At 40.5% G+C, this 13,878-nt stretch overlaps 1 protein-coding gene across 1 annotated transcript in view; it reads left to right on the top strand.

Moving 5' to 3' along the window:
- Slc15a5 (solute carrier family 15 member 5) overlaps window positions 1-13,878 on the top strand; it is a 103,990-nt gene that overhangs the window by 41,209 nt on the left and 48,903 nt on the right. Inside the window, exons 5-6 of the mRNA XM_028872254.2 lie at window positions 2,110-2,296; window positions 11,410-11,592. Coding sequence (XP_028728087.1) covers window positions 2,110-2,296; window positions 11,410-11,592 — 370 coding nt within the window. The remainder of the gene's footprint in view (window positions 1-2,109; window positions 2,297-11,409; window positions 11,593-13,878) is intronic.

A 13,878-nucleotide genomic window follows, 5' to 3' on the forward strand; every position in this document is an offset into this window, starting at 1 on the left:
GCTTATAGGAAGAGATCAGAGCTGGTGTTACGGGTTTAGTTAGCACAGGGGTTTCCAGGTAGCATGAGGGTTTCCTTAAATATGAAAAGGTTTTTGTGGTCAGTTGAGACTATGAAGTGCAGCAAAGGAAATTTAAAGATTCTGTCATCTTTTGTGTTAATACACAGACCTGTTCTGCACAGCTTCTGTCGAGGTTGGCTAGTGTATCAGTCACCTTTCTTTCTTCCTTTCTTTCTTTCTCTCCTTTTTTTAAAGATTCACTTGTTTATTTTATGTGCATTTTATGTGCTGGGTGGGAATTGACCCTTGGTCCTCTGGAAGAGCAGTCAGTGCTCTTAACCGCTGAGCCACCTCTCCAGCCCCTCAGTCACCTTTCGTTTCGCTGTGATAGAATTCCTGACACAACTCAACGGAGGAAGGGCTCGTGTTGGCTCCCAGTTCAAGAAGGGGCACAGAGTTATGACAAAGAAGACATTAAACAGTTGGCCACATTGCATCTGCAGTCAGAAAACTTAGACCAGACAGGAAGTGGAGACAGACTATCAAACCTCAAAGCCCGCCCCATGTTGTACACTCTCTCCTGTTAGGGTTCCACTCTTTAGGGTGTCAGAGCCTCCCAAAATAGCACCTTGCTCTGGGGAACAACTGTCCAAGCACATATTCCTTTGGAGGACTGGACATTTCACCTGGAAACCACAACAATTTGCATACCAGAATCATTTTAAAAGTGAGTAAGAGTGCTGAAGAGAGATGGACCAGACATAAAGAACATTTGTTCCTCTTGCAGAGGACCTAGGTTCAACTTTCCCCACCCATGTGGCACCCCACAATCTTCTGTAATTCCAGTTCCAGAGGGATCCAGTGCCCTCTCTGGCCTCTGTCGGTACTGCAGGTACATGGTACACAGACACACACACAGGCAAAGAGCCCATACACATAAAATAAAGTGTTATAAATTAATAAACCATACATAAATAAATAAAGCATTAAATAAAAACAATTAAAAGGAATCCACAAGCACAGAAAAGTTGATCTTATTTTCCTTCTTGTTGCTTGACTGAGGCTAGAAACAAAGACCTTCTGGGAAGCTCACGGAGATAGTACACAGTGAGCAATGTGCCTCCTCATTGTCCCCTCTCAGAAAATATCATTAATAAATGCTAACTATTTTGCTGCCAACCTAGATGTCATTTATAAATTCTATTCTAGGCCCTCTTGTTTGTTTCATCAGACACCCTTCACACTTTCTGGTGCTTTTGCTTTAATGTTCATGAAAACTTAGTCAATTTGAGTTTGTATGGTGATATATTATGTACCCCAATATATTGTGTACCCTAATGGTGTACCCTAATAAACTTATCTAGGGATCAAAGGACAGTCAGACACTAGATTAGAGAGAAGCCAGACAGTGGTGGCACACATGCCTTTAATCCTATCACTCAGAAGGCAGAGATCTGTCTGGATCTATGTGAGTTCAAGGCCACACTGGAAACAGAGCCAGGCATGATGACACATGCCTTTAATCCCAGTACTTGAGATCTCATGTCCTTGCTTGGGAAGAACACACACCTTTAGTCGCAGGAAGCAGAAAGGTATATAAGGCGTGAGGAAACAGGAACTAGAGGCTTTTTAGCAACAGTTCAGCTGAGATCCATTTAGGTGAGGACTCAGAGGCTTTCAGTCTGAGGAAACAAGATCACCTGAGGAGTTGGTGAGGTGAGGCTGGCTGTGACTTGTTCTGTTTCTCTGATCTTTCAGATTTTACCCTAATATCTGGCTCTGACTTTTTTTTATTAATAAGACTGTTTAACAATTCGTCTTACAAGTTTGAAGGATTTGTGTGACTTGATTCCTTACTTGTGGCCTTGACAGCAAAGTTATGAAGTGAACCAAATGGCAAAACAAAGTTCTTGGAATCAGTGACAATGCCACTGGACTGAACATGGCCTCTGGGATCACAGATCTTTCATCAGCTCATTACTGGGTCTTGAAAAACTAAAGGACATCCATGTCTCTTGTCATAGAGTATGCACGAGGGGGAGACATCTGACAGAGTACCCTCCCTTCAAAGGAAAGCCACTGGCTAACTCGTCTCTTCCTCGAATGCAGATTCCTTCAGGATACTATCTTCAGACCATGAATTCCAACCGGAACTTGGGGGGTTCCCCTCTGCCCATTGCACTAATGAATGCCATCAGCATCCTGCCATTATTAATTCTGGCTCCCTTTATGGATTACTGCAGTAACCATCTACTTTCCTCTAAGAGAGATGGACCGCTCCTGTCAGCATACATTAGTAAGTACAACATAGGATTCTGAGAAAATTGTTTGCAACTTAGAAACAAAAAAGACCCTAGCTACATGCTCTTGAATAGATGCACAGCTTTCAGAAATTTCAAAAATGAATAAATAAATTTATGAGTGGTAGCATCCAGGTCCCTGAATCCTTACCCAGACATGGACGTAACATCTTCAATCCATCCTTTTATGCTTCCTCAGAAGTCACAACCAATATAAAGAGACAGTGAGACCCTGAACACCACTAAGTGGACTTTCCTTCAGTAAAGCATCCTCAGTCCTAAGATAGTCCCTACTGTGTTCTTAAAGAGAGAAGGTGAATCTCAAAAAAATTAATAGTTTTAATTTCTGAACCAGTAACAAAGTTTATTACAAATGAGTACTGTGAGCATGGAGATAAGGCTCTAACATGCTTGCCTGACATGAATAAAGCCACATGTTCTGTCTCCAGTCCTGAAAGAGAAGATTAACTCCCTGATTCACAGCCTCTATAGAGACATTCTTCGGATAGTAAGGGGTAGAGCAATGATTTTCAAAGGGTTTTCAAAGTAGAACAATTTAAGATAGCTTCCCTAGGACACATACATAAGCTATAAAATAAAATTCATCTGGTTAATGGAGAGAAACCACAGAATCCATTCTGATGGGTATGTCCTTCCAGCCATGTTCAGGAAGGCATTGTCAGGGAGACACAGGGCAAGGGGACAGTGAAAGAAACACCTAACCTCTCCTGTCTGCACTTGGCTTGTTTTGGATTTTTGGAGGGGCACAACCTACATAAACCGTGGGTCACTTTGTTCTGTGAGACTTGGAAGCACTCGGCATGCCATGGGTGCCTAGAACACAGCCTTGATACTCATCAGAGGTGTTACAAACATTGGTGATTATGGGCCACCATTTGCAGGGGACACATTTGTCCTTTGATAGGAAAAAAAGAAAAACCAAACTGGAAACTCCTGGGAAACATTACACAGGGCAAACGAATGTGGTAGTCGATAGTTGAGACATGATTCCTTTGCAAGAGTCAAGGACAGACTGCAGATTTCTTCTTCCTGCTAGTTGACCTGTTCTGTCTCTCCTTAAAGACCAGAGGTCATGGTCTTCTGGCCACACACTCTTCTTGCTGTTTCTCTGTGCAGGAGTCGCCGTTTCGTGTGTTTCCTGTATTCCTCAAACCCATGAGTATAATTCTACCAATCAGAGCACAGGGTGTTTGGTTTTGGTTAGAACTCAAGGTGACTAAAATCATCATAGTGACTATGGTCATCCACACAGAGATCTTTAGCACACAAGTTTCCAGAATTTACTTCTCACCAGGTAGGCCTGTCATTATTGTAAATAGCATTTAGCAAAATATAAGTCTTAATTTTTTTACAATCTCTGAGTTTTAAATATGCTTTTTATGTCTGCTAATGAAGAAAGCAGTATTATTTAGAGAAGACCCAGGATTCTTTCCTGAACTTTGGAGACACAAATGAAAGTAGACAGAACCTTGTATGTTTGACTTCTGTGAACTCACTATTGAAACAGAACAGAAGCAACGTACTGCGAGGGAAGAGTCCATTGATGTTACAAAATGTCGAAGAACTTGCCAGTCTTACGCAAGTATCATGAAACTTACAGGCAGAGCTACCAAATTTATGCATGAAAATTTTAAATCTGGCCCACTTTAAGGAAACAGACCAACAACACAGCTACCAGAGCTTAATTAGAAATCCTCCTTAGAATAAAGCATTTTAAGTTCAGTTTAAATTTGATCAACTTTCTCTATGACATATTTGAAATCATGGCTAGTCTGCTAGATATGCTCTCATGAATAAAGGTGGCAGAATTATCTAGTACATCATTTGATGTTGTTGATGAACTAAATTATCTCCCACGAAAATCGGCAACAAGACCTGTTGGGCAGGAGACAAGAAAGCTAGACTCACTTCAAAAGAAATGAAGCTTTGCTCCGCTGGGTATGCAATAGTGAATTCAGTTGTTTCTAAGCCAGACTCCATTCATTCATTCATTTGCATACATGTTCATTCATTTGCATACTTGTTCATTTATTTGCATAATGTTTTGCTATGGGAATATAAAAGTATGATGATATGCGTCTTTTAAACTAGATATTTGGGTAGGTTTTCCATTTTCTGGTTATGATTATGGAAGATTAACAAGTTTCACCAGGACATGAAAGCCAAACCAAGGGTACTTTCTGATACCAATTTACATAATTGAGTGAGTCTAATACTAAAATTTCCTTCCACTTTGAACTCAAATGCCTGAAAATATGAGTGAGGCATATAGGTATATAAATTATGGATGGGCATATATTTATGAGTTCCTAGTTTGAACATGGGCATCATCATGTATATATTATTTTTAGATGCATGATAAACGATAATTTAATATATAAAGCTTATCAAGACAGTGCCATTTAAATTCAGGTTCTTCATTTTGTGGCCATTATACCATTATTATTATTGTTATCATTAGAATTATTAGTATTATTCCATTATTCAACTATATGTGGCTATTAGAGTATAGAAGTTAAATTATCAACATTAACTTGAAATCTTTACTGCTGATTTCAGTTAGCAGTGGAAAGTAAATTAAGTGCCCCTCCACTGGCTACTTTCCTTGAAGGTGTGACTGAGTACCTGACGGCAGCAGCTCATAAAATGAAAGGCCTGTTTTGGTTCATGCCTTGAGGGGATTCAGTCCATTATTATGGGGAAAGGTACCATGAGAGGAGAATGAGGCATCGGGTCACATTGGATCACAAAGAAGCAGGGAGAGGGAATGTTAACAGTCAGCTCAATTTCTTCTTACTCAGCCTGGGACTTCAGCCCATGGATTGGTGTTGCCCACACTAGGGGTGTGTCCTAGTTAGCTTCAACCACCATCTTGGCACAGCCTAGGGCTAAGAGAAGAAGACTTCCTTGAGAAACTGCCTGATCATATTTGGCTTCTGGCATGTCTATAGGGGATTGTCTCGACTACTAATTGGTGTAGGAGGGCTTAGTCCCCTGTGAACAAAAGCATCCTTCGATAGGTGGTCCTGAGTTATACAAAAAAGCTAGCAAGTGGGAGCCTTGAATGAGTCAGCAAGCAACATTTTCCTTGGTTTCTGCTTCAAGTTCCTGCTCCAGTTTCCCACAGTACTAAACTGGGACTTGGAGTATCAGCCAAACAAATCCTTTCCTCCCCCCACACCTGATTGCTTTTGGTCACATTGCTTGTCACAGCAAAATAATGAAACTAGAATAGGGTGGGTCTAGAATATCCCCCACAGACATGCCCAGAGATTTGTATCCAGTAAGATTCTAGGTATTGGAGAGCTGACAGAGAACATTATCCAACAGCTCCTCTTGTTGCTATAGGAAGCAGCTGTTTCATGTGTTGTCCCACGCCTTATGATATCCAGTTGCTCTGCCTTCAGGAACCGTCATATTCCAGTGAAGTGGGTGATGACGACAATGATAGTGTTTGAGAGGCAGAATCACAGCCCAGACTCCTGGGAGATGGAGAAATCTCACCTAGTTGGTCAAATTTGGAATTTAATAAATCATTTAATTTACCTAGTTCATAATCAATGCAATGAGAAGGATTTCTCATTCACCATATAAACTGCTGAGTTCATCACTAAATAAAACCATGAAGTATGTCAATCATTAAAAGCACCTCTACAGGCTGGGGCTTTGGTTCAGTCAGGAGAGGGCTTGTCTAGCATGCTTTGATCCTCAGCACATCATAAACCAGGCATGTGGATGCCTGCCTGTAATCCCGGCACTCAAAAGGTGAAGGCAAAAAAAGGAGTTCAAGGTCATCCTCAGCTACAGAGTGAGTTTGAGGCCAGCCTGGGAAACATGAGAGACCATCAAAAAAGAAAAATAAACCTCTACACCTTCCAAACCTATGCCAGGCAAAGGCTTGATGTTCTGATAGTATTTATGAAGATTACATCCCCTCATAAAAAAGGTCAACCTTAATTTACCAAAATTCTAAAGTTGCTATTATCATTGTGATTCATCCTGTCATAACTAGCCATACTTTGTTTCAGACTTTCATAGTGCAGAATTGTTTACACCATGAGTATTTCTTTCCTTAGCACTGATTACAATCATGTAATATGGTATTCAGTAGTGAGTGCTGACATAGGCCAGTATTAATCTGACTAAAATGAACCCAATTAAGATTACTAATAAGTGCCATACAAAGCCTGAGAATACAATTCTCTTGGCTTTGAAGTGCCATTTAAATCGAAATGCAGACAAAATATATCCTAATACCTGTAAGATCTACTTTACAATAACCTGAAAATTCTGATTGTGACAGAAAGCCTGTTGTAATACATTTCAAGCAAAGTGTTGGCCCCCTTTATGCATAACTAGTACCTTCTGCTACTTCACATAATTGGCTGTCATAGGAAGTTCCCATTTGGGTTAGAAAGGAAGTGGTAGTTAGCCTAAAACCAAAGCCCTGGCTCAGTCCCGTTGATTGAAAGTAGGGTTCACCCTTTTTTCTCTTCTCTCTCTTCTACTTTCTGTTAGCTTCATGCTATTACAGGCCTGGACCACCTTGAGCTTGCAACTGACAGCAGCTTCCTGTCTCAACCACCACAGCACTGTTTACAGGCATTGGAGGCTATGCCTGATTGCAATCACTATTTTCTGTGAGGTTTAACTTGAGTTGATGAATTTTCCCAAGAAACATCCTATATGCCCATTGTAAAATATTTAATTGAAAGAACTGTGTAAACAGGTAAAAGAGTCACTTTTATAGATATCAGCTGCAGTAAGTACACTTTCTTTTTTTAAGTTTTTTATTCATTTTATATACCAATAACAGATCCCTCTCTTTCTTCCCTCCTCCTGCCCTCCTCCAGCCTCACACACACACACACAATCCATCCTCCAGTCCCTCCTCTAAAAAGGTAAGGCCTCCAATGGGGAGTCAGCAAAGCCTGGTACGTTCAGTTGAGGCAGGTCCAGGCCCCTCCCCCTGCATCAAGGCTGTTCAGGGTGTCCCACCATAGGTAATGGGATCTAAAAAGCCAGTTCAAGTACCAGGGATAGATCCTATTCCCACTGCCAGTGGCCCCTTAAACAGACCAAACTATACAACTATCTTGCTTATGCAGAGGGCCTAGTCCAGTCCCATGCAAGCTCTACAGCTGTTGGTCTAAAGTTCCCAGTAGCTTGGTTCGGTTATCTTTTAGGTTTCCCCATCATAATCTTGATGCCTCTTGCTCATGGAATCCCTCTTCCCTCTCTTTGACTGGACTCCTGAAGCCCAGCCTGGTTCATGGTTGTGGATCTCTGCATCTGCTTCCATCACTTACTGGATGAAGGCTCTATGCTGACATTTAGGGTATTCACCAATCTGATTACCAGGGTAGGCCAGCTCAGGCACCCTCTCCACCATTGCTAGTAGTCTAAGCTGGGGTCATCCTTGTGGATTCCTGGGAACTTCCCTAGCACCAGGTTTCTCCCTATCCCCATGATGTCTCACTCTATTATGGTATCTCTTTCATTGTTCTCCCTCCCCCAACTCAATCATCCCATTCCCTCATGTTCTCATCCCCCATCCCCTACCCTCTATTGCCCCCTCACCCCCAGTTTACTCAGGACATCTCACTTATTTCCCCTTCCCAGGGCAATCCATGCATCCTCTCAGGGTCCTACTTGCTTTCTAGTTTCTCTGGAGCTGTGGGTTATAGTCTGGTTAGCCTTTGCTTTACATCTAGTATCCACTGATGAATGAGTACATGCCATGTTTGTCTTTCTGAGTCTGGGTCACCTCGTAAGTTTTCTTCTTAGTTGTTCATTTATTTAACAAAGGCACATTGATATCCTCAGGTCTTTGAGTTAACATAAAGTTGGAATGAAGTTTGGAGTGAAGTAGATGATGGACCTAGTGCACCATCTGAAGCAGTGTTTGATGCCTTACAGAGAGCAATACTTGGATCTGATCGTGTCAAATGCATGATCTGCTCCACATTCAAAACCTGAGAGAGACTGAGTCCTATCTCCTGAAATGAGAGCAGTGGTCCAAAGAGAAACAATACAGAGATGGAGTGTAGTTCACCTGAACACAGAAGCACGCAACTAAGAACAAAACCAATTAAAATATTCTAAAACACAGGGCAGTTATTGAGAGTTTATTTTTACTTTATGTGTATGGGTATTTTGTTTTATCTGCATGTATGTCTGTGCACCACCTGCATGCAGCACCCTTGGAGGCCAGAAGAGGGTATTAGATGCCCTAGAACAGTCAGTTATGAGCTGCCATGTTGGTGCTGGGAATCACATCCCAACCATCTGCAGATCAGTGAGCTCTGTTAAATGCTCTGCTGTCTCTCTAGCCTGACACACTCCATTTCCATAGTGGGAAGTATCTTCCCCAAAGGCAGCAAACACATGGTAATAAAGTCACTGCCAAGTTCATTTTCTGTTCTGGAAAGCTGCTAATGAAGGATCGAAGGAAAATGTCCTAACCCCTCAGGAGAAGTTCATAGCTATGGTAGCACACTGACACACTGGACTCCATACATCAAACTATCCATGAAAAGTCTATAGCCATCCTAATGGATAAGCTTACCTTATTATATACTTTATATTTATTATTACATAACAGTAAAGGAAGGGTTAATTCTAGAACAAATTCCAATTTCTCTTATTTCATTGTGCTCTAATTTTGAAAAGTATTACATAGAGTATAATAATATACATTATGAGAGCTTCGAGACTTTTACGGGCTTGTCTGCAGTCATGTAGCAAATATTAAAACATATATTATTTGATATCTCCTCTGGAAACATTGTGCTCCATCTTATTAATACAGATCTACAGGAACTTAAAATTTGTGCATTCTGACCAATGGCACTCTGCTTTGGGTATGCTGTGATCTCACCTCAGTTAAATTGTTTTAATGGAGTAGATTAAATTTAGATTGGAATCAATTTCACTGGCCTAAGGTTGCAGTAGCAAACAACAGGCATTTAGATCCTTCTTATACAATAAACTCTGTCCCAGATCATCTAAGTAATGTGTGCTATAATTTAAATGATCTCATCTTCTCTGAAAGTCACATTGAAATTTAATGTCCAATGGGACAGTAGTGGGATGTTTGGACTGCAAGAGGTGCCTGAGCCGTGAATGGGATTCCATGCTCTTAAAAAAGGGCTTAATGAAAGAAGTATGTTCTTTTTGCCCTCTGACTCTACTCTGTGAGGTCACAGCATTCATCTTCTTTGGAGGCACCAACATAGACCAAACATCGGCCTGCACCGAGCAAGTGAAGTTGCTGAGCCCTGATCATGGACTTCCCAACCTGTAAAACTGAGAAAATAAATTCTTGTTCTTTATAAATGATCCTATTGCAGGTATTGGTTTCAGCAATGTAAGACGACCTTTTGAAACAATTAATTAAATATGTGCTTTGTCCGAATTTGTGCAGAGAAGGACCCTTGGTATTGCGCTAGATCAGATTGGATGAACTTTTGGTTGGATTGAGCTAGATCAGGTTGAATAGTCTATGATAACGCAGAACTTCTCAGAGTTTGGCATGGATAGGAACCATCTGAGGATGTAGTTTAGTGTAGGTTCTGATTCTGTTGTTGGGTGTATGCCTGAGAGTCTCCACAGCTAACAAGTTCCCAATGACAGCAACAGTGCTGGCTGGTCACACAGGGGAATGTAAAGAACAGAAGGGGGCCCAGGACAGCTATCGAAGAGTCCATGAAGATGTGTAGAATGGTAGCAGTGGCCCAGAAAAAAAGCCACAGTTTGTTATCAAGCCAAAAATAAAATTAAAAACAAACAGCAAATGCTGATTACTAAACAAATGCCTCACTATAGCTCTGGACCAAATCTGGACCCAGATATGTCTGTGGATGTGTAAACTATGAGATACTTGCACATATGAATGTTTCAAGTTATTTAATCATAAGAAATGTTAACTTTGAGCCCCAGCTGCATGAAATTACACAACTCCCTCACAGATTGTCATTTTCAATGTGAATCATTAAAAGCTGGTTAAAAAATTCCTATTGTTACACACATACTTACATTTTCTTTTTTACCTTTTTCCTTTTGCCTGCAGGAACTGTATTTATTACTGACCATTTATAGAAAACCCAAACCACAGACCCTAATCTAACATATCAGCAGACATACTATAAACTTTCTCAGACAGATTGTAAACCTTCTGACCTATAGACCATCACTTGATGGTCTCCCATCCAAGCACTAACAACCCCTGCTTGACCTCTCAGAGGAGGAGAGGTCAGATGAGATGGGATGGGTTGGTCATAGACCAAGTGATGTCAATACTCCAAGTGTGTGTAGTCTTTGTCTAGTTATATAACATGAAAGGCATCTCAGAAGACACTTCCAGAAGTCAAATTCTAAATTAGGTACCTGTTTGTGGTAGGGTTGAACCAGGACCTCACACATACTAAGCAAATATTCTACCACCGGTAAGCTGTGTCTTCAGGATGCAAATTACAATGAGAAATCCTAAGAAATCAACTTGATGCTCATTCCTGGTTTTATGACTTGTCTTCCTAATAAGGAAGGCTTTCTAAGATGTTTAAAACTATGTTATTACATGTTAGTAAACAACCTTTCAACCATTGTGAAGTTGATCTGTGTAAAATCTTTCAATCATGAAAAAAAATCTATTATATCTTCTTTTTTTGCCTCTTATTGAAGATAGATTTTTTTCTCACATAATATTTCCTGATTATGGTCCCCCTCCCTCTGTTCCTCCCAGTTTCTCTCCACCTCCCCTTCCATCTGGATAGACTCGCTTTCTGATTCTCATTAGAAAACAAACAGGCTTCAAAGGGATAATAAAAAAATAATGGATTCAGTTCTCAGCTCCAGAAAAAAACAAATAAATAAAAAAAAACAAAACAAAAAAAGCATGATAAGAGAAAACAAAAACTATCACAACCGAGTTGGATAAGACAAACAAACAGAAGGAAAGGGGCAGGGGTGTCTGCTCTCTGTGCATCAGAAGGATGTTCCAGAAGCATCCCCCAAGTCAAGAAATAAGAAGCCTCGCAGCTTGTTAGCGTGCTTCCCAGCTAGCTTTTCCTTTTGTCTTCTCCTGCAGTTGCTGGTAACGGTTGTGCCGCCGTGTCTGTGGCAATAGCCGGCTTCCTAGAAATACACAGAAAACTCACCCAGGAGCAGTCTCCTCCAGGCAAAGGTTTCTCTGTTTCCTCCCTGGCCTATGGCTCTCTGGTTCCTCAGTATGTGTTGCTTGGAGTGTCTGAAGCCCTGGTCAACCCAGCGGGTGAGTAATGCTGTGAGTGCATGCTCCCAGGGCCTGCATTCCCAGAGATGCTTCTAGCAAGCCTGTTTTCGCCCTCACTTGAAACAACGTCTCAATTTTCCTCACTCTGCTATCTATAACCAACTATTAATTCTATTAGGGTATAGATAAAGGGACTCGCTAACCTGATTAGAGCCAAGACCATTTGGTCAGACAGAAATGGGCAGAAATAAACCTGGAAGACGATGTACCACAGCGCACTGAGTTAACATCCGTCCTCCACCCTCTCTGACTTCCCTCCCTCTGACTCAGAGGCATTCACACCTGCACCCTCCCAAAAGTGGGGCATGGACTTACAGAGTATATAAACATGCAAATGAGATGACAATTTGATGCAATTTACCTAATATCTCAATATCTTTAATTAAATTACCCTAGATTAAGTGTAATCACCAGTATTTCATAAGACATGTTCAAATTATGTTTATTAAATATCAGAACTTTATAGATTATCTCGATTGCTTATATTGATTAGACTAGCCACTTTATACTTTACCATGAAATTTCGAGAACTTCCTGCAATGTTTTCATGTGTGTGTTTGTGTGTTTGCACACTTATCAAAATAACCTAGCAAGCATATCTTGGGTTTTGACCCTCCTCATGGTTCCCTGAAATGTTACTACACATAACTCAACCCATATTACACACTTTAGTGAGAATATTTTACATGATTAACTAAAAAAATATGTATTTATTGCTATTCTCCACATATGAGTATTTTGCCTGCATGTATTGTGCATGCAGTGCCTTTGGAGACCAGAAGAGAGTATCTGATCCCCTAGAACTGGAGTTAGAAATGGCTGTGAGCCACGATGTGGGTGAGGGAATCTAATCCGGGTCTTCTAGAGCTGTTAACCATTGAACCACCCCTCCAGTTCCTGTAACTGTGTCATATATCCAATGCCCCCTCTTCTCCACAACTTTTGCATAATCATCTTAAATGAAAATTCCCAATCATTTCATTTGTGTCTAAAATCTTCAATGAGTCTATTATAGTCTGAGTTATTTCAAACTTCTTTATGCCTATATTTAATAAATTTATGTCCACACATACAATGTGCACATATATAAAACCGGAGGAATTAATTTAAAAAGTTGAAATAAATTAATGAAATTTTTCTAATGATAGTCACAAATATATTCACATTTCTTCTTGTTCTGTTAAAAACATGTCATTTATATGTTCCATATGAATCAGTTACTAGATTCTATGATGAGAAGGCCATTGTGTATCACAGCAAAGAGTAAATAAGAAGTATGAACAAATGCTACCACAGTGGCATTTGTGATCGGCCCATTGCTGTTTGTAGGAACTTCTTGAAAATAGGTAAAATTCTTCGGGTCTCCTGTAGAAGAATGATTACATGGAGGAAATTCCTAACCTGCTGAGCAAAGTTATTTCAACATTTAGAATCCAAAGAGATCATTAAAACCATGAACTATTAAAAACAGTGGCTCATGCAATATAATCACTAATCTAACCTTTTAGAATACCTATCAGGAAACTGAGTTCAACTAAGTAAGCATTTATCTACTATAGGGTCTGTAGACCAGAGACCAGAGACTTTGATTTCATGCCCAGCCTGCTACATGAGGGTCTTTGGGACTCATTTAATCTCTAAGCTTCAACTTTCTGATCTTAAAAATAGAAATAATAATCATTATTCTTATATCATAGCATTAGGGGGAATGGGAATGGGAGTGGGAGGTCATTCTTTGAAAACCAACTAGTATAAAACCAAAAAGTATAAATGGGAATGTTGATCTGTAAAATCAAGTAATACCAGGGAAGCAGTGCAGCATGACCATTCAGCTTTCTGATCTTAAACTTGGACTGACCTGAGTTCACATCCTGTTCTGCCACTGACTACCAGTGCCAAGCAACCCTGGGCTTCTCTCATCATCTAGAGGAGTTATCCCAAGAATCGAGGGAAGTATTTTGTGCAAAGCAAAATGCCAACTGTTTTGTACATATACAGTGCTTTGCAATCAACAGCATTGCATGAGTTTATTTTCCTCACTGCTGTTTGCGTGAAATTAGTGGTGCCATACTCAAGACTCGGCACAGCTCCGTGAGTCACAGACAAATTAAACACCTAATGAAGTGAGTAGAACTGCCTTTCTCCCATGAGCCACCTAGGATCCCTTTCTATTCCTTCCTTACATGTTGCCTTCAACCCAACAGCAAGAATTAGAATGTTTGGAAATGTGACCTAGCTCTGGCCACAACTGTTTCATCCAGAGTC

Source organism: Peromyscus leucopus, chromosome 3, assembly GCF_004664715.2.
Source record: "Peromyscus leucopus breed LL Stock chromosome 3, UCI_PerLeu_2.1, whole genome shotgun sequence".
Lineage (NCBI taxonomy): Eukaryota > Metazoa > Chordata > Mammalia > Rodentia > Cricetidae > Peromyscus > Peromyscus leucopus.